The sequence below is a fragment of the Malus sylvestris genome, chromosome 16 (genome assembly GCF_916048215.2).
Source record: "Malus sylvestris chromosome 16, drMalSylv7.2, whole genome shotgun sequence".
In the NCBI taxonomy this organism is placed as follows: domain Eukaryota; kingdom Viridiplantae; phylum Streptophyta; class Magnoliopsida; order Rosales; family Rosaceae; genus Malus; species Malus sylvestris.
This window is the reverse complement of record NC_062275.1, coordinates 6,117,235-6,138,602: the sequence shown is the minus strand read 5'-3', so window position 1 is coordinate 6,138,602 and position 21,368 is coordinate 6,117,235. Positions and strand designations below refer to the sequence as shown.

The 21,368-nt window shown below is 36.2% G+C and overlaps 3 protein-coding genes across 11 annotated transcripts; 1 reads left to right on the top strand and 2 right to left on the bottom strand.

The window, feature by feature from the left end:
- Positions 1–78: 78 nt before the first annotated feature.
- On the bottom strand, positions 79–5,476 carry LOC126608116 (uncharacterized). Of its 5 annotated transcripts, none has more exons than XM_050275901.1 (20): positions 5,331–5,476; positions 4,878–5,104; positions 4,514–4,768; positions 4,088–4,212; positions 3,923–3,967; positions 3,691–3,772; positions 3,329–3,397; positions 3,083–3,253; positions 2,914–2,979; positions 2,725–2,793; positions 2,497–2,591; positions 2,201–2,407; positions 1,753–1,802; positions 1,576–1,643; positions 1,205–1,303; positions 1,084–1,126; positions 928–977; positions 693–754; positions 564–615; positions 79–340 (listed from the first exon to the last, which is right to left on the bottom strand). In XM_050275901.1, the coding sequence occupies exons 2-20, from the start codon at positions 5,043–5,045 to the stop codon at positions 302–304; spliced, it is 1,815 nt and encodes a 604-aa protein (XP_050131858.1). In that variant the 5' UTR covers positions 5,046–5,104; positions 5,331–5,476; the 3' UTR covers positions 79–301. The 5 variants fall into 5 exon arrangements, with proteins under 5 accessions (XP_050131858.1, XP_050131857.1, XP_050131859.1 ...); XM_050275900.1 differs by having other exon boundaries at positions 5,227–5,458; XM_050275902.1 differs by having other exon boundaries at positions 2,201–2,380; positions 5,227–5,458.
- Positions 5,477–11,471: 5,995 nt separating this feature from the next.
- On the top strand, positions 11,472–12,681 carry LOC126608622 (uncharacterized). The gene has a single exon (XM_050276578.1). The coding sequence runs from the start codon at positions 11,631–11,633 to the stop codon at positions 12,546–12,548; it is 918 nt and encodes a 305-aa protein (XP_050132535.1). The 5' UTR covers positions 11,472–11,630; the 3' UTR covers positions 12,549–12,681.
- Positions 12,682–14,410: 1,729 nt separating this feature from the next.
- Positions 14,411–18,479, bottom strand: LOC126609048 (AMSH-like ubiquitin thioesterase 2). 5 transcript variants are annotated; one of them, XR_007618087.1, is made up of 11 exons: positions 18,308–18,479; positions 17,420–17,521; positions 16,999–17,293; positions 16,783–16,872; positions 16,477–16,539; positions 16,280–16,354; positions 16,120–16,182; positions 15,740–15,797; positions 15,537–15,618; positions 15,220–15,452; positions 14,571–14,811 (listed from the first exon to the last, which is right to left on the bottom strand). XR_007618087.1 is itself a non-coding variant. In XM_050277069.1 (9 exons), exons 2-9 carry the CDS (start codon positions 17,440–17,442, stop codon positions 14,637–14,639), a joined length of 828 nt encoding a protein of 275 aa, XP_050133026.1. In that variant the 5' UTR covers positions 17,443–17,521; positions 18,308–18,479; the 3' UTR covers positions 14,411–14,636. The 5 variants fall into 5 exon arrangements, 3 of the variants coding, with proteins under 3 accessions (XP_050133026.1, XP_050133025.1, XP_050133024.1); XR_007618086.1 differs by lacking the exon at positions 15,537–15,618 and having other exon boundaries at positions 15,745–15,797; XM_050277069.1 differs by lacking the exons at positions 15,220–15,452; positions 15,537–15,618 and having other exon boundaries at positions 14,411–14,811; positions 15,745–15,797; positions 17,008–17,293.
- Positions 18,480–21,368: the final 2,889 nt, after the last annotated feature.

Genomic DNA, 21,368 nt, shown 5'->3' with positions numbered 1-21,368 from the left:
CACTTAGTGAGATAAGGATGGTGGTTGCACTCTTTTGTCCAAGGCGAGATTGTACAAATTTTGAAAAAGTCAAAAAAGTTGATGTGCAATTGTATAACTTATCTCATTTCCATAGTTGAAGGCCAGATATATTGACTGTTCAAACAAGCTGAATGGGTTAAGTAGGACCAAAGCTAGTTTACAAATGAGTTTTTATAATTACAATGACGTATGCCCTCACCGATATACAACGCGAAGTTTTGTTTTCCTAACAAGAACAAATGTAAATCCTCTTGAATATGGAAAGAAGGCTCGACAACTCCTACTTCTTATCAGCCAAAGCACTTAATCGCCTCTCCAGCTGTGTAAAAGAAACAAAACTAAGATCAATACAAACAATGATTAGGGTTTTAAAAATCTTCCCACGCTGTTATTATCGAAAACACAGTTTTTTTTCCAAAACTAACAACCTAAATACATCCTATCTCCAATTCAGATCTGCCACTCAGGCATCCGTATTGGAAAAGCATATTAACAGAAGGTGCGCGTAAACAACCAGGGGAAGTCCGGTAATGGGTACAAACCTCGGCATTCTTTGTTTTCTGTATCCGCAACTCTTCGACAAGTTTGTCAATTCTGATAAGATTATCAAAAAAGATTAGATTATTGAATGGAGCATGCTTCTTGGAAATAATAGAAGAAATATCGCGCACCTTTGTCGAATACTAATCACACGGGATTCTAAGACTCTCTCTCTTGCAGAAACCGTACACATCTGCAACAGTACAAGATAATCAATATAAGTATGTCTGGACTCTGGAGTATACAAACTGCAGACTAGACTTCGTTTGATTTGTGTATCCAACTGAAGTTTGAATACCATTGCACCCGATTTTTAACCAGTTAGCTATAATGCATAGGTTTAGAAGCCAAATGAAGATCTAATACCTGCAGGTGCTTATTACGGGTTACTGCCTCTGTGATTTCCGTATGATTGCCTGTCATCGAGAAAATTAAAGAAAATATATTAACATACACAAGAGAGTCAATTTTAAACATAAGTAAAAATCTTAAAATACTACAGATAAATAACAAGAGAATCACCAGTGATTTGATCTACAATTTCAATCAATCTCATTGTTTCTTCCTGTCAGAATTGCAAAAATAGTAAGAAGACCAACACATAATTTCTCAAGTAAATGAAAGAAAAGGTTTCACTGTGCACCTTTTGCATGGCATTTTTCTGCAAAATATAATGGAGCGCAGGAATAATGGAAGCGGATGTACCAATCACAGAAGAGATAGTAAAGTCGTTTGGAGTGTCCTGAAGGGAAACACCAATAAGAATTATGGCATAAGTGCCAGTGCTTCATAACAATCCCAAAACCAAACAATTATTCAATCAATTTGAAATTTAGAGGAAGAGAAGATGATTTATTTAAGGTTTACAGTAAGAAACGCTTATAGAAAGCAAGTTAAAAGTTTTCAGATGCTTAGTAAAGCATCGGTTTTTCTTAATCATCTGCATGTAGATTGTTAAAAGATAACTCATGTTCCATGATAACTTATTGCACTGAATGTTATAGAACAGCATACCTTAGGACTGGAATATGGGATCGTACTACTGCATCGCCCTTGCAACCCTTGGTCATCTGATGTGGTCTCTGTTAACCCCAGATAAAATTGATAAGAATTTTTCTTATGTTATGACAAAGAAACATTCAATTTCAATAAGGATGTGAACTGATGATATAGATAGCGAAATATATATACCATATGAAGAACAACTACCATCTCTCTTCTGATGATGTTCCAAGTGATCACTGCATTTGAGGAATCCCTCGGTTAACAAAATCCAGATACTGAACTAGTTTTCTCCAATATCATGGGAAAACAACAAAAAAGGAAATCAAACTTTAAATTATTAAACTCGTCCACATGATGAATGCACGAAACACACATCCATGTAGAAGGGGAAAAGGAAGTTTAGCATGTGATGTTTCCAACCTACGTGTACAAGCATTTGATACAAGTTACATTGACTTGAGATGTATCTGAAACAAGTTACATTCACTTGAGGTGCATGAAGAAGTAATCAAGCAAAGGCTTCATAAACACAACCAAGCAGTGGAAGTATCACTAACTGGAAAATTTATGGAGATGATGAAAATTTACTTTGAAACAAGAAAAATATTAAAAGTAACAAGAGTTCTGAACTTGCCTGCCCTCCTCATCACCACTGACAGAAGGGGAATGATCAGTTTTTGAGGAAGGTACTATTCTTTCCAAATCAACTCCAAAATAGCTACTCTTTTTTCCTTGTCCTGATGGTGATAAATCAGCAATTTCTTCAATTTCCCCGAGGCCAGAATCTTTCCATATCGATCTACTACAATTGAAACTATCTACATGTACATTAATGGGATCTCTGAACACAAATTAGCACAGTATTAATAATTCTTAAGAGAGTAGATTATGCAGAATTAAACAATTTGCGATTGCCTTTCCCCCTCACACCTTTCTGTTAGACCAGCTGATTTACCAAATCCACCATTCTGTTTGCAGCTCCAGTCTTGGTTTTCAGCAATGGTGATGCCATCATCATCTTGAATCTAAAAGCAGAAAATAGTATTTATCTGAGTATGAATCACCTTAAGTTATGCAATCAACAACTCTTAGCCTCTTGCAGACTGTTCTGCAAAGTAAAAAGAAAGACATATACATATCTAGAAATGATCTACTCACAATAGCAGCCTGTCGTTTCAAATCATCTAGATCAAAATTCCATGCACTGATCCCTCGTATATACTCTTGCTGCAATAAAGAATATTTCAAATCATATATAAAATTTGAATTTAAAAGAAACAAAAAAATAATTATATAACATTTTGAACTTTTGTAAAAGAACTGTTGCAAAATAATATTAGTCATTACCTGTGATAAATGGTCTTTGTCACCATAAAAAGACTCGCTTTGTGCAAAGAACTCAGCCTCTTTTTCCTGATAAAAAGAAGGCACATAAAAACATGCAATATAGAAAGACTACAGAGTACAGAATAGTAAACTTTATGAAAGCCATACAAGTCTGAAATGGAATGCCAACCTTCAACATCCTAAAACGATCTCCAAGGGGAGAAAGACCATTAAGAATTGACCCTGCTATAAGCTCCTTTGAATGCACATGTTTGAAGAAACGGTGATTCAAGAGCTTTTCCGCAGTAGGACGCTTCTTCGGATCCTTAACTAAGCAGGCAGCTACTATCTCTTTAAATGACTACAGGTGAAAATTGATTTCAGAGCAGGTTGTAAAAATAGTGACCATATATAAAGATTATTACTGGAGTCACACCTTTGAAAATTTCTTGTCCCTCTCATAGTCAAGGCCAGGAGGAGCATTCTGTAAGGTCATTAACAAAACCTACAAGGGCAATAATAATAGGGATACCACATACCAAAAGTTAATAAAAACAATGATTTCCTCAAAAAAAGAAAGGCACTATTTTGAGCTATGTTTTGTGAATAAATAATATAACCATGACCATGTCAATTACCATAAATAAAAATAACACAAAAAGGTGTTTAACAAATGTGCATGCACACAAACACGATCTCAGCAAGAATTTTGTAATGTTTGATTTTAATTTTACGAAAAATTCAGTAGCTCCATGTCCCGTCCCATGCAATCTAACTACGAAGAGTAATGAAATTTACCTTCATTGGTGGGTACTTGGAAAATGGAGCATGACCATGAGCAAGTTCCAGTGCTGTTATCCCAAAAGACCAGATGTCTGCTCTGTTTGGATACGAATAACAGACCCCACGAGGATTTGAACGACAAGTTAAAGTTAGACAAAGCTTAAAGAAATGAAATTCAAGATTATCAAATATACACAAGTCAATAAGTATTCTTCCATGACCAACTGTAAACAAATCATCCACTCACTTAAAGTCATATCCATGCAATTGCTGCATAACTTCCGGAGCCATCCTGTGAAAAAAAAGGACTGTTAAATATGAAATGCAAGGAGTTCGAAGACCAACTCGAACATTATATATTTTTGAAATAGTCAATAGACAATATGTAGATAGAGAAGGTCCAGGCCATCACCAGCAAGGAGTTCCAACAAACGTTTTTCTTGTATGTTGTCTATGGCCAGTGTCGAACAAGCTCGCTGAAACTCCAAAGTCTGCTAACTTAACTGCACCTTTTGTATCAACCAGTATATTACCAGCCTGTAAATAATAGGGTTAAAAAGCTTTAATAAGACACATTTGGTCAAGTCGGCTTTGTAGAGAAAATATAAATACATACATGGACGGATAATAAATGCAATCAAACATATGGATGATCAAATCTAGTAATCTACAATATACCAATACAACTACTCATGGCTAGCCCTAAATGTACAGATAGCAACACTTGTATTTAACATTTTGCACCGATATGCAAATAGTAGTAGGCTACATCCAAAAGGTAACGGAGAGTCCAGAAAACACCATAACACAAATACAAGGCTGAGTAATATTAACGTACCTTAACATCTCTATGAATGTGTCCATGGCAATGCAGATAAGCAAGGGCTTTGAGAACCGCATACAACAATGTAGCAATAACGGGCTGCTCAAAACCATCAGGGTGGGCAGATTTCATGATGTGAAGACACGAACCAGAGGCCATGTAAGGCGTGACGATCCAGAGGCTACTGCCGGCAGTGAAAGAGCAGTGAGCCTTGAGCAGATTCGGATGGTCAAGCAGGATCATGGTCTGCACTTCTCTCCGAATAGCGTCCTGTGGATGCAGGGTGAAAATTGCAATTTACAACAAAACGGGGGGAAGTGTGCAAGATAAAAACCATAAAATGGAAAGGGAAGTTGAAGGAGTGGGGAATGAAAAATACCAAGTCGTTCCTGCATTTCTCAAGGTCGAGGACTTTGATGGCGACGGTTTGATTAAGTGGGATGCAGAGAGCTCTGTAGACGGTGGCGCTCACGCCCTGACCGACTTCTTCGTACAGTTTGTAGTCTTTTGGGTTCACCGGAAAGTCCTTTTTGGGTAAAAATTCCATGGCTTTTTTCACTGTAGTAGTACGTCATCAACAATCAAAACCCCTCCTGCTTTTGCTCCCTACAAAATTAAAAATCACAGATTATTTATAAGATCAAGCTAATTAATTTGCAAATTAAACCCAATAATAAAGCAAACTCAGCGATTAAAATGGAGGGAAAAATGCAGAAGTTGAAGATTACAGCAGGAAGCCCTGGAAGGCTGCGACAAGGTGACAGAGGAGGAAGAAAAAGAAGATGGAGAAATGGGGGGAGATTAAAATATGCAGAGAGATGAATCCAATGACCTGTTTCGGCGAATCCGCCAATAAACTCGAAATTCCGTGAGGGTTTGTCTCTTTGTGCTTCCTCTTCAAAGCCCTCACTCGCTCTGTCCGTGACTCACCTGCTTTGGTGCAATCAACAGATATTTCTGAAATCTGAAAGATATTTTATATTTCAATCGGTCAGAGTCAGAGAGATTACCAGTGGAGGCTGTTTGCTTTTCAGATTGTAGATTACGACATATATTATCACTAATTCAGTATTTAACTGCCTGCAAGTTAAAAGATTTTAAGTGTTATTTTCGTGAATTGTGATTTGTAAGTTCCGTACTATATTATTATGATAAATTTACTGTGCAATTTAAGTTTAAATTTCTTTTATATGTAATGATATATTTTTTCTTAAAAATAAGAGGAGTTCGGCTAAGAGGATAAATTAGCGTTTCAATCCGAAGAAAATAAGTTGAATAGAAGATCTTAACTATTATGGTAATTCACTATTTACTTATCTTTACTTCATTTTGATAATTTTAATATGCAACTTGTTCAAATATCTTTATAAATTTATTATTTTATTTTTTTAATCATATAAATATATTATTTTTAATGGAAAAAAATTTGTTCGCAGAACAATATATAAATAAATCTCTTGAGAGAAAAACAAAAAATAGATTGTCAACAAAAATGGAGAAATGCTGTGTTTAGTGATTGTAATGGGGCTCCAGCTATTAATTAGATTAGACAAGTGCGCGCGTAATTGTTTTCTTCAGGCCTTTCCTTCCCGCCTCCTGCGATTTCTTGATTATTGGGCCCAAATTCTGGAGGTCGTATTGGGCCTGTCTTTCATTTACCCAGCCCAATTTTATAGCCTGTTTTGGTCAAACCGTCTAACGGTCTAAGTGCCTCTTATGTAGGTAGGCAGATTGTTTGCCCTCCTTTTACCATGCCCTTCATATCTCCTCTTATTTATACGGTCACGGTTAAGCCACGTCAACATGTTTTATTATCTATATAAAAAAATCAATATAAAAATTGATTTGACTTAACCGTGACCGCACAATATAGGAGGGGATGGGAAGGACATGGTAATGAGACGACAGACAATCTGGCTCCCTTATGTAGAGATGTCGATTTTCACATACAAGATTCAAATAAAGGAATTGACGTTTGAGTAAATATTAAACTGATTAGATGGCGTGTGTCATAAGTCATTGAGTAATGATATTTAGAGCACAAAATTGATTACTCTTAATCACTACGCGGCAGCTCAGAGGCTAGGGATGAATACATACCCGATTTCATATGGCACATCTTGATATCTAGAGAAAGAATGAAATGTCTTTATGAGTCTTACTAGCCCCTGAAATGAGGGATTGTCGTGAGGAAGCCACCAACTGATCATTTAAAAAAAATAAAATAGATCACCTCCCTTATACATATGACTCTCACATATAATGATGGATTTACACGTGGTCAGCAATGCGATTAGTTTTGTATGACCAATTGTAAAAGAATGGACTCCAACTCTAGGTGTGGAATATGTTCTAGTCTAGCAATTTTTTTGACATATATATTACTAGATATACGGTTGGACTACCGGTGAGGACAATAGTTAAGAGATTCGACTATAAAAACCCTTTTAAGTTTGAAAATTAAAAAGAGAAATATCACTAGACTAATATACAATTCATAAACTCCTAATGGACCTATGAAACCAAGCTTAGTAACTTAATAATTTAATTTCTTGCAACACATTTTTCTATATGGAAGTTGGGTATATAGGCCAAACTTATTTCTAATTTTCCAGGACAATTTGCAATTACTTAATTCATTTGCTTTTGTTGAAACAAGATGAACAATTTTATTTCTCCCTTTTTTGTGGGCGTATATTGCTACGAAAACGTGTGAGGAAAGTCAACTTCCATGGATATCTGAATCTTCTTTTTTCATCCTCCCAAAAAAAATGTTGACCGTAGTTTCCAAAAAAAAGAAATATTGACCGTAGGATTCTGCTTTGCTGCGCCAAAACTTAGACCAAGGGCGACAATAACGTGGGCTAAGTTTGTGTTTTGGAATGAGGATCTTTCCGGATTCTCTTTACGAGGATTCGAAGATTATCTAATTGTATCTATTCATCATACATCGTACAGTTAAAATTATTTTAAATTTTATATTTAAAAATTAGATACAATTTACGATGAACAGACACGATTAAAGAATTTCCTAAATTCTCACGGAGAGGATCTTCATTCTGTGTTTTGTTTGTGTGAGCTGTATGTGCTTGGTACGACCTACGAAATAGTAAACGGGCATCATCAACTAATCCAGAAAGTTGAATTTGTGGAGGGGGTTTTCTACTTTTATTGCCTGGGTCGCAAGTCTACTACACATGAAGGATTAAGGAATGACCCAGTCGGTTCAAACTTATATATTTTATCTGTTAATACACCGTTAATTAAGTGCTTAGTGAGTTGTTCCTTGTTTCAATATTGTTTAGTGTTGACAACTTGACAGACACGCATACTAGCTAGGTACAGCAAGTCTTAGAATTCTTCAACTCGTAAGAATGCGAGGATATATTGCATAAGAATGCGAGGATATATTGCATAAGTGTTTAACAAAATTGAGGTTTTATCATAAAATCAATTGACAACGTCGAAAGTAGTCAAGTTATTTATAAACACATGCAAATTACGATGATGTTGCTTTGTCGTTGATGCATTGAGCAATTATAAAAATGATGTATATGTCACTCAGTATTAGGGTCTGATAGTATTCCTCTTAACTTGGAAGTGAAAGGTTCAAATCTCGTTGATATCGAATTTGATACAAAATTAGGCTGCCCATTGTGTAGTTTGACCAAACTCTCCCTTCTTTTAGTGTAAAAATATCATTGTATTCAAAAAAAAAATGATGTATATATTATTTGTCAAAAAAATATTAACAAGCTAAGATGAGAACAAGAGGGGTTTTGACTTGTCCTACTAATTCCTTTCGTGACCAGAAAGAAAGTCAGAAAGCTCCAAAAACCTTAATCCATAAGGGATGGGGAGTAGATAATTATAAGCAAGTATCCATCTAGAAGGATAAGCATTTCAAACATATATATATTACGCAAAATAAATATTTAAGGAAAGGTATTAAATTCTTGATAAATTTTTTATCGAGACCTATATTTGTACACTCCTCTATTTATACTTATTCATTCTCAATCAATGAATATTGTATTATTTTCTCAAAAAATAAAAAAAATAAAGCAAAATCACGTGCTAAAGAGAGTGAGTCATCACCCTATTAATTTCTTTTATGAGTAAATTAGGACTGAAATTCCAGAAGAAACTGATAATTCATGCATATAATCCAAATACATAAATATCGATGGGAAAATGTTATTCTGTCGGACTCATGTAATTAGGAACCACTACTTTTTCTTATGATTTAATAATAAAAATTGAATTATTATGTATATATGAAAATAATATAAATGTAAATGCAACTGTCATTGCATTATTGTACTGCGAAAACATAAACGAAAGTGTATTGACATTACTAATTAATAATTTCCTCCATTAACATCTTAGCAACAAATATACACTCTCATAACAACAAATATATTATCTTCCTGAGATTTACTTTCTCTGTATGGTTGGTAACACACTAGTCTCAACTAGGATTTATATGGTGGCGGCGTACGTTCAAAAGTAGGTCGAGAGTTTTGACTGGGATGAGTTAAGAATTGTCATCCCTAGTGTAAGCATTTTGTTGCTATCTACCACGAAAGATTTTTGTCTAAAAAATCTCATAATAATATTAAGGATTTATATGCTAGTGTATCTCTCATAAGTACTATTGGTCTGGATTCTCATCTCATAATAACCGAATATTATTCACGGTTTTTCCCCATATCCAAAATATACCCGAATTTTCATACCCTAATCCAATCCATTTGGATGGTTATGCATGATTATCGGTTTTAACGGTTAGAATTGTCATCCCTAGTGTAAGCATTTTGTTGCTATCTACCACGAAAGATTTTTTGTCTAAAAAATGCCGTACCTTCCCCGTTCATAAGGCAATGTTTGTATAATAAACACTAGCATTTGCATACACACTTTGTGTATGTGAACACATTTTTATAGAAAATGAGAAGAAGAGAGGGGGAGAGAGAGAACGTGGGGGAGTGAGAGGTTTTTGTTTTTGGTTATATATATATGTATATACGTTAGAGGTATTTTAACATCACTTGTAGGTGAGGCTTCAATAAAAAACAATAAAATTTGGACCTGTAAAATTACATTATTGCCCATCATTTTTTTGTGTGATAGAAGACTAATTTGTCTTTTCACCATCTTTTGGTTGATAAAGAGAGTTTTATTAATTAGTAGAGACTAGTACACTACAAGGATACAAACAATGAACTACTCAAAATACTAACTCAATCGAGATAATTGATAATTAAGTAGCTTAATGAAAGTGCTTGAATATATGCTCATTTAACGAAAATTTCAAATAGCAAGTATACCCCTATATGTTTTACAAAATTACAATTTTTTTCCTACATTATTGTCTTTGATACTTATTATATCACATTAATACTATATCATTTTTAGTCATTTAATTAACATATTCAAAGCAATTTATATAAAAGTTTACCAAACACTGTTTTTTTTATTTTATTAAAAGCACTTTTACAAAAAAAATTTGTCAAACACCAACAACTTTATTTTACAGTTATTTATTTTCATAGCACAGCAAAAATATATTTTTTTTAAAAAAACACAACAATATCAAATTAACCCTAACATAGTTGTTAATTTAGGTATTGATGCTGAGGATGGATGGAGAACAACAGGAAAGATTTAGGCACCCTTTATTCTATTTTCTATGAGATTATTAGATTCTTATCCCCCTTTTACTTTTCGCTTTTTTTCAACCAACTCACAATTTGGACTTTTCCACTTTTCTTTCCCCCCACAAAACTTTCTTGCCCAAGTTCCAGCTACCTCAACGAATCCCACTAAATATATTTTTCCCTCGGTCCTTTTTCGAATACTAAAAAATCCAACCAAAAAACACGAAAAATAATTTTATTTATTTATTTTTTGTTGTTGTTCGATAAGGAGATAAAGATGAACTCCCTGAATTGCCATGCAACTACAAGTCACAGCCCCATTCACATGAGCATTTAGTACTTCGCCCATGACATGTCCCTTCCTCCTGCTCCCCCACCCACATCTTTTTAATAATAATATCTAATCCGCTACGATGTCATTTAATATTATGATTTAATAATATTTCTTTTTACTTGTAAGTGTTGTAAGTGAGAGGTCTTATGTTCGATTCTTATCAAATGTGAATTTGAACTACATTATTACTAGCTCTTTATGAGGTTTAGTCAACTTCCCACCATTTAGTGTAGATAATATCTTCTTCTTTTTTTTTTTTAGGAAAAAAAATCCACTACAACCCACCCCACGATACACCTCTTTGACTTTCAAATTTCCCTCCCCACGCAAGTCAACCCCATCCCAAGCACATGACAAAGTAGTAAATTGCTACCTCCTTAGTTTTATTATACAACTTACCAGACTACCTCTTGCGTTCACGTTTTTCCTCTCTTTTTAACATCCATCAAAATTGTCAGTATTACGGTATAATAATACTCCTATTAATGAGAGATTCTAGGTTAGTATTCTTGTAAACGAGAAATTTTAGATTCGATTTTCGTCAAAGATGAATTCAACCCAAATTAATATGGCTAGCCTACTCTCACATCTTTTAGTGTAAATAATATCGTATCTATTAAAATATCCACCAAAATTTGGTAGATAAATATTAATGAGACTCTTTATAAACTCATGCTGCTTATATTTGTAGTATAATATTTTATAATGTTAACACAATATTTAACGTAAAATTACGATTCATAATCGCCATGAATCAAAATTAAAGTCGTCAAAATTAATTTCAATGATCCAATTGCTTGCGCATAACAACAAATGATTTACTAACACGTAGCGACAATCAAACGCCCCCTTTCCCTTAGGTTCGAGGAAATTCACAAGTGGCTGCTCCAGACATCATCCGCGTGGTAATAAAGACGTGTACCGTGTGAATCCGAAGCTGCCACCAACGACCGTCAAAACGTCCCCACCCGCCAATATTGGCCAACGGCTTATATATAAGCCACCCCCACCCGGTTTCATTTTCCACCACCGACTCCAAACCATATCTTTCAAACTTTAATTAATTTCATCATCCGCCTCTCTCTCTGTCAAGTCTCAACTTCAAAAACCCTAAATTCTCGATCGAACAAAATTGAAAATGCAAGCGGTTTCCGTGTTTTCCGTGTCGCCGAGCTTCAATTCCAAGGATTCCGCGAGCGATTTCGAAGCCGAATACGCGCAGCTCTCTGCGAATTTCAGCTCCCAGCTCCAAATCGCCGGTTCCGGCGGCGATTTTGAATTCGAGGACGCTGGGAAGCCAGAAATGGAAGATAAAGAAGCTCAAAGCGTGGACGACGGCGGCGAATGCGAGACCGAAAACGAAGACGATTTCTCTTTCGCCCCCACGAAAGCCGACGGTTCGCCGATTTCCGCGGACGATATATTCCAAAACGGCCAGATCCGGCCGGTATTTCCGATTTTCAACCGAGATCTTCTCTTCGCCGAAGCCGACGACGGCGATGCTTCCAGAGCCAGAGCGGCCTCGTCTGCAACTTCGTCCTCGTCTCTAAGGCCGCCGTTGAAGAAGCTGTTCTTCGAAGAGCGGGACACGCAGTCGTCGTCGGCGTCCGAGTTGGACGAGCTCCAAGGAGTCCCGGAAGGAACGTACTGCGAGTGGTCAAGGAAGCAGATGGAGGCGGCGCCGGAGCTCCGGAACAAGAGCAATTCCACGGGATCCTCGAAGCTGTGGAGAGTCAGAGACTTGAACCTCCGGAGCAACAGCGACGGCAAAGACGCTTTCGTCTTCCTGAACCCTAAGTCGGCGGCGAGCCAGAAGCCGAGCCAGGAATCGGCGGCGGATGGGAAGAGCAGCGCTGAGATTCAAAAGACGGCGGCGGAGAAGGTAAAGAGGAAGGCTAAGAAAGTCGAAACGGTATCGTCTGCGCACGAGAAACATTACGTGAAGAACAGAGAGAAGAAGGAAGGGGATAAACGGCGGTCGTACTTGCCGTATCGGCCGGTAGTTGGGTTCTTCACCAATGTGAACGTATTGAGCAGAAACGTTCATCCTTTTTGAGGAATATACCGGTCATTAAATTTTTGTTTAGTTTTTTTGGGTTTTTTAATTGTTTAATTAATTTATGTAAATTATTTTTGATAGCAAAGTTATGTAAATTATTGGGAACGGAGAAAACGAAATCTTTTGTCTTTTGGTAGAAAGGTGTTTTTATAAAATGTGTATAAAAAAAAGTTAACTTTAAAAAGGTATTCAGTAAACATTTAAAAATAATTTATTTACATAGTTTTAGATAAAAAAAAGAGAGCTTATTCTCACATGATATCAGAAATAGTTTTTTTTTTTTAAAGTACAATAATACCAAACCAGCCCTTAGATGGTAGATGATATTATTAGGAACCCAGTCATTTATAATTTTATATTGTATTGAGCTGAGAATATTCTTTTTTTTTTTTCAAATGTACAAGAAGAAATGATGAAATCATTGAATGAAAGAAAAATTCTCAACATAAAAATCTTCTCTCACTCTAGAGAAATTTTTAGTTGTGACGAGAACACGGATGGTACACTACGTGTTTTTATGCAAGTGGTGAAAAATTTTAATTTTTAAGTTATTAACCTTTTAACATACATAACCCACTATTTATATAGGGATACGTGATGTACCATATCGTGTGACGGTCGTATTAAAAAATCTCTCCTCAATTTGCACCACAACTTCCAATTTAATTTTGTACTTTCTTAACTTTTCAAAACGTGTTGATTTAAAATTTAATTTTGAGCTCTTTTAATTATTTAAAACGTGTCAATTTATCTCAAGTCGAAACTAAGTATTCAATAGGAGAGACTTTTATAGAAATTTCCCAAATGAAAATCATTGCTAAATGATGATCATCCTCAAAGTGGAAGCTTTGACGTAAGCCCAAACATGATGAGCAATTTACATATAACGTGTTCGTTACCATCATGATGTTTTGATCCAACAATGCATATATGAAAGAAAAGCTTACAAAGTCAATATATTAGTAGACTCCTGTCATTTAGTATTACGGTTTAGTGATATTCTTTTTTACTTGCAAGTGAGAAGTTTAAACTCTCGCCAAAAGCGAATTTAAACCACATTATTACTAGTCCATTGTGAGACTAAACCTAATATCGTGTGTTAAAAAAAATAAAATAATATATATATATATATATATATTATTGGACTACAAAAGCATGATAAAAAGCCTTTTTTAAAGCCCATGGAAGAAGACATTATGGCAGCCAGAACATTAAGGGAAACGGTACTAGTTGTCCAGTACTTGCCCCTACAAGACCGGAGAGAAACCATAATTGTGTGTGGACGGCTCCATAATAAGGAGGGCACTTTTCATGCCCCTCCTGTTTTGTATGATTAAACCACGTTAACATTTTATATTACTATTTATTTTTGTCTTATTATTTCTATAAAAAATATAAAAAATATAAAATATTAATGTGGCTTAACCGTGATCACACAAAACAGAAGGGGCACGAAAAGTAGGAGAGCAGAGAATCTGCCTCCCCATAATAATACAGCGTGGACCACCACCGACTCTGGCAGCCAGCACCATTATTGTACTTGAACCCAGCGTAAAAACTCCCACAGCCAACCCGGCAGGGTTAGTTGAATCTTCAAAATGCTATTTATTGAGCATCAAAACTCATACAAGAGATTCTCCAGTCTCACCAGTTGCATACACGTGTCTATCTCTTTTATCTCATTACAAGCAACGGCCTGATGAATCACCGCATTTGAAAGCTTCCCTTTCTTTGATTAGGAACATATACGAAATTTGTTATCGTGTGATGTGAGAAACTGATACATAGTTAGTATACAACGGGTAAAAAGTTAAAACAGTAAGTTCAGAATAAAAGAGAGACATCTGACCCACCACCAGTTGATCTTCAAGTATTGCTCCATCTTCGCATCCTTAATTTCAAAACGTTATTTACAGTTTTACACTGGTTAATTATGCAGATACATTTTTCCCGTTGGTTACTTTTATTACATATTACTGTCACGGTAGGGTTTATCTACATTATTACGTCATAAAAACCTTATCCAAAGCTCTGTTCCAAGGATTCACTTTGCCAAATTCTTGCAAATTCTAAACAGGCATTATGTCAACGCAAGTCGAAGATTTCGAACCTCAGATTTGAATTCTTGTATACATTAGAGCAGTGCTCGAAAACGGGACTCCCGTCTGTTGTTTCTCCGTGAGGATGAAATCCTTGCTCCTGGCACGCTTTCAGGACACTCATTCCGCCAGGATCAGATAGCCGAAATATTCCATAGCTCCTGGAGAAATCCCAACACGAATTTGTTAACATATAAGCACATAGCAAACCTTGTCCCTCACCTATGTGGGACAGCTCTCAACACGCCCCCGCACGTGTGGCGGATTTTCAAACCTACACGTGGACAACAACTGGGTGACGTGGAGCGCTTGTGGCCGTTTGGCTTCACACGAGGACAACCCGCTCTGATACCATGATGAAATTGAGGTTTCACCACAAAACCAATTAGTAATATGAGAAGTAGCCCAAGACCATATAAGCACATAGCAAACCTTGTCCCTCACCTATGTGGGACAGCTCTCAACAACGCATATTACCAATTGGTTTTATGGTGGAACCTCAATTTCATCACTTAGAAGTATACTCGAGCTCTCTCTTAGTTATCTGTATTTTTGGGCTTATTACTTACATTTCGAAACATTTTCGGTACAAAATATGAACCATGAGATATTCATGCAGATGCAGTTGGATATTCAACTGGAATACTTAATTAGTTCTGCAATGGAGTTCTTATTTCGCTACCAACGTGGTTTGGCGTACTGGTCAAATTTTCAAGGGGAAACTGGTGAGCAGAGAAGGATACGCTTCCAAATTACTGCATTCTCTCCTTCATTTCCTTTTACGCTTGTTTGTGACAGCTGACTGAAATTTTTATGTCAGTGTCAGAACGTCAGTGTGGCATGGACGTGCATAACAAAGACTCATGACCACAACAAAGGGTGTTACCGTTCTTAGTGAAGAATGAAGATGCTACAAGAACAAAGGCAAGGACAAAGACTGAGGGAATGGACGATAGCATCTAAAGCTTGTGGGCCGAAATATAGATGGAAGGAGATTAAACATTTAAGACTTGACTCTAAAGCTACTAAAATGAAATTGCCAAATTTTGTTTAAAGCGTAACGACTGAACCTTGTAATTAGTGTTGCAGCATACCTTGAGGTATCAGTTGGAGCCATGACAACGGCAATAGCCTCGGGTATCATAACCTGAAGACAAAAGTTGGAAAGACAAAAGAAGTTAAAAGTCGAAGCATATGACAGCATATTGAGGAACCAGATTTACATGTTACCCATGGTCCCTAATTGAAGCAGACAAAACCACACCCAAGAAGGCAATTTAATATTTCAGAACAAGCCAACATGGGAAATGGTATGAAGTTCATAATGTTACTGTATCTAATTTTAAGTTCTTCTAACCTATGTGTGCTTAACGTTGAAATCCAAATATTTTATCTTAAACAATTGCAAGAAAATAAAATTCTAAGACCATATAAATTTTGCAACTAAAGAATGGAAGTGGTTCCCCTACCTGGTACGAATAATGAGTGTGCAAATCCACTGATGACATGAAACAACTTTGAGAAGGATGTGTCTGAAAACAAATGGTTAACAAAATGAACAAGAAACTGTCAATTGTAGAGCGACAAAGGAGGAAGCAAGCAGCAGAAGAAAAGAAAATTATGACCTACATGGATCCATCCAACCGGAAAAAGTGAGTGTTCGTTTTGAATGGCAAAAGCTTCCTCATCGTTTGTTGCCAGACACTGTCATATTTTGTAGTCATAAGAAAACAGAAATAAGATCACACCATGTAGTTGGACGCGGCATGGGCAACAGGAATAGTCTTAAGTCCAAACAAGATGAGTGAAAGGCTACAAGGACTTACAGAGCTGGAAGTTGATTCCTGTTTGGGTATGATCAGAGTTGTCACATAGAATGTTCCATTTTTCTATACATACACAGAACAAAAAAATATACATTACTTTTCAAGGAAAGATATCATATAACATTGTGAATGTGTACATATGGACTAAAGGACTAGATTTTGAAATTGAAAATGGTGAGAAACTGAGAGAGATTTGGGTTACTTTAAACAAGATTTGGAGACAGAAGAAACAGTCTGAAGATCTGAAGATAGTTTCAAATGCAACAAACAAATGCTTTTAGAACCAATGCAGAGTGTGAATCTTACAAGAAAAGCGCCAAGAATCCCGCAGGTTTCTAGATCCTTCTCCGTGTTTTCTTTAGCAAGATCAAGGAAATCTTCCATTAACTGAGCTGACTGAAAAAATAAGTATAGCAATTAATTATCAAATATCAATGCTCAATGCAGAAAAAATACGTCCACAGTTTGCATGAAACAGATAAAACTACAAAACAAAAAGCCAGCATTGAGGTAAGTTTTTACAATATGTACATCTCGCAGGACCCCAGATGATGCTGATTTATTAGAAGACTGTGACTGACCATGTTCTGTATTTGCGTCTGTAATTTGTGATATATTAGAACTTTGAGGCTTTTCTACGCAAGAGATTACAGGTGAAGGAGAGCATTGAGTAACAGAATGAACTGTGATATTCTGATAGTCACTAGTTGTCTTCAAAAAGTTTGGACCAGGAAATTTACACGCGAAGCAACTACTGCCAGATTCCACTGAACACAAAGATGACAACCTAGGATTTTCCCCATCGATGCCCCTGGCGCTGTATAAAAAAAGGGAGATGATATGATAATCCTAAATTAACAAAATCTCCGTAAAGATGTTAACTTTTGCCAAATTGTGAACGGTTCGCTGAAGTGGATATACTTCTTGATAGGAATTACTATACCTTATATGGCTTCTCTCTGCCATGGCTTTTTAACCTGAGTGAGAAACTGCGGCCACTATTATTCAAACCAATTTGACGCTACAAAAAATTAAGATGATTTCCCTAAAAGAAAACACCAACTCATTATTTGAAAATAAAAAGTTTAGATCGAAACATAATTTGAAAACTGTTCTTCCTGATGCAAACACCATTCCGGACACCTCATGTCTATGATGCACATATCACCCAGTTCAAAGTACATACAGTATCAAAAGCGAAGAATCTCATTTCTGTTTGTCTTATGATTAAGAACTTCTTTGTTGTTTGCCTTGAGTAATTGCTAATTAACTCGACTGCCGAGTTATAAATTTATAATTAACCTCATTCGTCGGTCTGTGAATCCAAATTACCACATTTATAAACGCCCTTTTCCTTCATTACATGTAAACAAAGAGAAAATTCCAAGTCACCATTTAGATGGATGGTTCCAAACAAAAATATTAAAACTTGGTATAAACAACCTTCACCATCGGACATGGTAAGTATCCTAATCACTCAGTCACTTTTACCAACTGGACTGCAGTTTAGAACAATACCATCATTATCATACCACTCTAACTCGAAAGTTCTAACAATACCAGAGGCACCATTTGGTTTTACAATTTCAAAAGGGTATTGAAATTTCGAAGGGCCCGGGAGAAAACAACACAACTAGAGGTCGCTAATCAACCTACTGGGTTGTCACTCTAAATACAACCCCCAAAACAGTAAAACAACCAAGGCATGGAATCGGAAACCGTTGTGAAAAGGGGTCTAAATCACCATTAAATCCAGAAATTATTGATTGCCCACTAATTATAAAGGAAAAATAAACAAAAAGGAATCAGCTTTTTAAGCGATTCTTCATACCTGTCAAGCAAAGAGATGAACTTATGCAAATTTTCAGCTTCGCACCCCTTTACCATTCAAAATGGTTTTCATATTTCAAGCTTTTTGCTGAATTGGGTCCTCTTTGTAAATAGATGAACACACCGCACGATCACCCACCATGGAGCTTATGACACCACACCCCGCAAGCTCATGCCACATGTTTTTCTGTACGTCTCCAATAGCTTCCCTCTTTTTTGCTGAACGACTTGCCGTTTGGATTAGGAGGAACGTTTGTGTACGGTCATGTGTTGTTAACATGCTCCATGGTATATTTGGGTGGACAATTTTAAGGTATAATAATACAATGTTACAAATTCGACTCACATACATGTCAAAGACTGAATGTATTATATTTATGTTGAGTCTAATACATAATTAATAGCACGCTCATTATGCGATATTATCCAGTCTTCCTTTCCGAATAGATTATCTCCCCCCCTTAATAAGTCCACTTGCATGTGAACAATGTATTGCTTGAAGTTATTGCTCGGCTCCAAGTCCAGCAGGGAGGGCTGAGTGATTGCCTTAGCAAATATTGGACTGTTGGAGCTAGTTTTTAGTGTTTTGGTAAACTCTTCCTCTGCTTTGTATATAAAAGTGGTCCATTTATATAAAACAAATATATACGTAGGTATTATAATTTAAGTAAAACAACAATTCCACATGAAGGTGTTCAAGATAAACGCAAATTGCACTCACGGATTGAGGTTATTTTGGGTGAATTGGGATGAGGACAGAGAAGACATCTCTTTCAGTACTAGGAGGGAGAGGATTGGTAGCCGAGGGTGACGGAGTAACATACCTAATAGGAGATCCTCATTCCACACGGGTAGGAGGCTCCTAGCCTTCCTCTATCCATTCGGATTTTATTACGAATAGTACGGTGTATACAAGTTAGAGGAATGTTTCATTGGTTTTGCCCCCAATACAAGTACAGGAACAGTAGCAAAATATTGGATGGCAATGGCTGCTTGACTTTTTCTTCAGTGGCGGCTGACGGCTGAACCTCCCTTCCACAGTCTAACAGTGTCAACTGCAGAAGACAGAGGAGTCCATTCTGTCTGATGTAGCTTTTCTAGGTAACCTGTCTTTTGCTTTTTCCAATGAACATTATATTATGCTAGGCAGGGTGTCAAGTGAACCACTGTGAGTCGTTGATACTCGTGATTCGTGAACGTCAACGGCGCACACGTCGTGTGCCTCTATTTCTTGCACTTGTTTTTTTATAGCCAGTTTGATAGAGCTGTTTGACTAGAGTAGGATAGCAAATATGAAACCGACATGAAATCGAGTGAGTCCAACTAAATTATAAGGTGTCTCATGTTTTATGAGAGTGGCCTAACTAGCTAGGATTAGAGCGCAACACTTTCATTGGGTACATGTTCAAAATGCTTAATAAGAAGAGATTTGGAGAATGAAAATTTACGTAAGTGATGGATTGCATTAGTCAGTAGGGTTTTCTTTTTTAGCTCATTTCATCACATAGTATCACTTGTATCAAAAAATGAAAATTTACACCGGGAATGTATATGTTTTGTTTGTTTAATTAATGACAGGTCGAGAAATAACATAAAAGAAAAGGTTATGGCTGTGACACTTAAAAAATGCTTGTTATGTTGCATAACAACGAAGGCCACGGTACGTTCTCGAACTTTAAAACTTGATTTTATTCATATATTGAAGAAGATTTTATGAATAATTCAACAAAAATGCTATTTTACCATTTATTTGTACCATCACTTGTAACATCTCTCTAATAGAGATGAGATCCAGATGCGTTGGCAGACCCTACCTGTTATAGACATGGTACAAGTGATAGTACAATTAGATGATAAGTATAACACTACTCATAATTCAATATCGGTCCGATTATTATTTGATACAAAATTAATAGCAAGCAACAATTTCTAAGTTTATTGACTTATGTAAAAATATTTATTAGTGATAATTAAATTGGTATTTGCTTTCAAGTTTTCAATAGCATTTCCTATCACACTAAAGAAAAAATAGGACTGGTGTCATGGTGACCAAAGAAAGCTACAACTACAAGCTCAACAATAGTTGCAACTCGAAGACAATGATTTGATTCCCCTATTTCTAAACCAACAAGCACGTCAATCATGAGTGGTTTAGTCAAGAAAATTGTCCCTCGTGGCCATCAGTCATGAGCTTTTATGTCAAAAAAAATTATAGATCCAAGCAATTAGCCTTAAATTTGAACAATTAATTACTAACCTAAATAGATTAAATCGTGACTTAAATCTACGTACAGACAAAGGCAAATGTATATTGTGAACCACCCGGAGTTCGGAAAACATATGAGTGCCCACCCCTGGTCTAAATTGAAAGATCCCAATAGATGTATGATGGATCCAGTTCCAACCCAAACCAAGTACCAAGACAGATCTAATTAAAGGCTTAATGTTTAATTAAAACGAGACACTGGCGACATCATCGTGTTAGTTAAAGTTCAAGATCAACACATCTCTCAGCAATCTGCAAGAAGCAAGAAGATCGATCGAAGCTTCCCTTCTCACTTAATCGTGTCTTCTGGTCTAGTAGCTACTACTAATTATATATTAATTCACGAAACTCCATAACTTTCATACACTAATCTAGCATTGCAATTTGCATGCATGAGATATATACTATACTAAAACTGCTTAATTAGGTTCCTTGTTTCATCATTTTACTGCTCTCACTAACCTATTCCGGTACTCCATGAACAACGAAGCAAATGAAGGGGTTAAAACCACAAATAAACTAATAACACATCAAGACGTGTTGATATTAAATCGAAAACACATCAAGACATGTCACGATAACAAGTGGCAAATGGCCTTCTGCTTTTTCGAAAGGGTGCAATCAGAAATGCGACCGCTCTGTGGAAGTGGCCAAATATGACTCTTAATCAAAACCCAAAATGTCTTTCTTTAGAGAGACGATGAAAACAACAACAAGAAGAAGATAATATCTGATAAAAATTCAGTGTCTGTTGCGCAAGCGACAATTTAAATTGGAATTTCGACAGTTCGTAGGG

Bases quoted from the DNA above. Each gene is read 5' to 3' on its own strand.
- LOC126608116 (XM_050275901.1), bottom strand. From the start codon at position 5,045: ATGGAATTTTTACCCAAAAAGGACTTTCCGGTGAACCCAAAAGACTAC. The intron at 3,254-3,328 runs GTGTGACTCCAG...TTTCACCTGTAG, and splicing joins GGGACAAGAAATTTTCAAAG to TCATTTAAAGAGATAGTAGC. The intron at 2,592-2,724 runs GTGAGTAGATCA...TTCTGCTTTTAG, and splicing joins TGAAACGACAGGCTGCTATT to ATTCAAGATGATGATGGCAT.
- LOC126608622 (XM_050276578.1), top strand. From the start codon at position 11,631: ATGCAAGCGGTTTCCGTGTTTTCCGTGTCGCCGAGCTTCAATTCCAAG.
- LOC126609048 (XM_050277068.1), bottom strand. From the start codon at position 17,442: ATGGCAGAGAGAAGCCATATAAG. The intron at 16,873-16,998 runs GTAAAAACTTAC...TTATTTTTTCAG, and splicing joins TCCTGCGAGATGTACATATT to TCAGCTCAGTTAATGGAAGA. The intron at 15,798-16,119 runs GTAGGGGAACCA...TTTTGTCTTCAG, and splicing joins ACACTCATTATTCGTACCAG to GTTATGATACCCGAGGCTAT.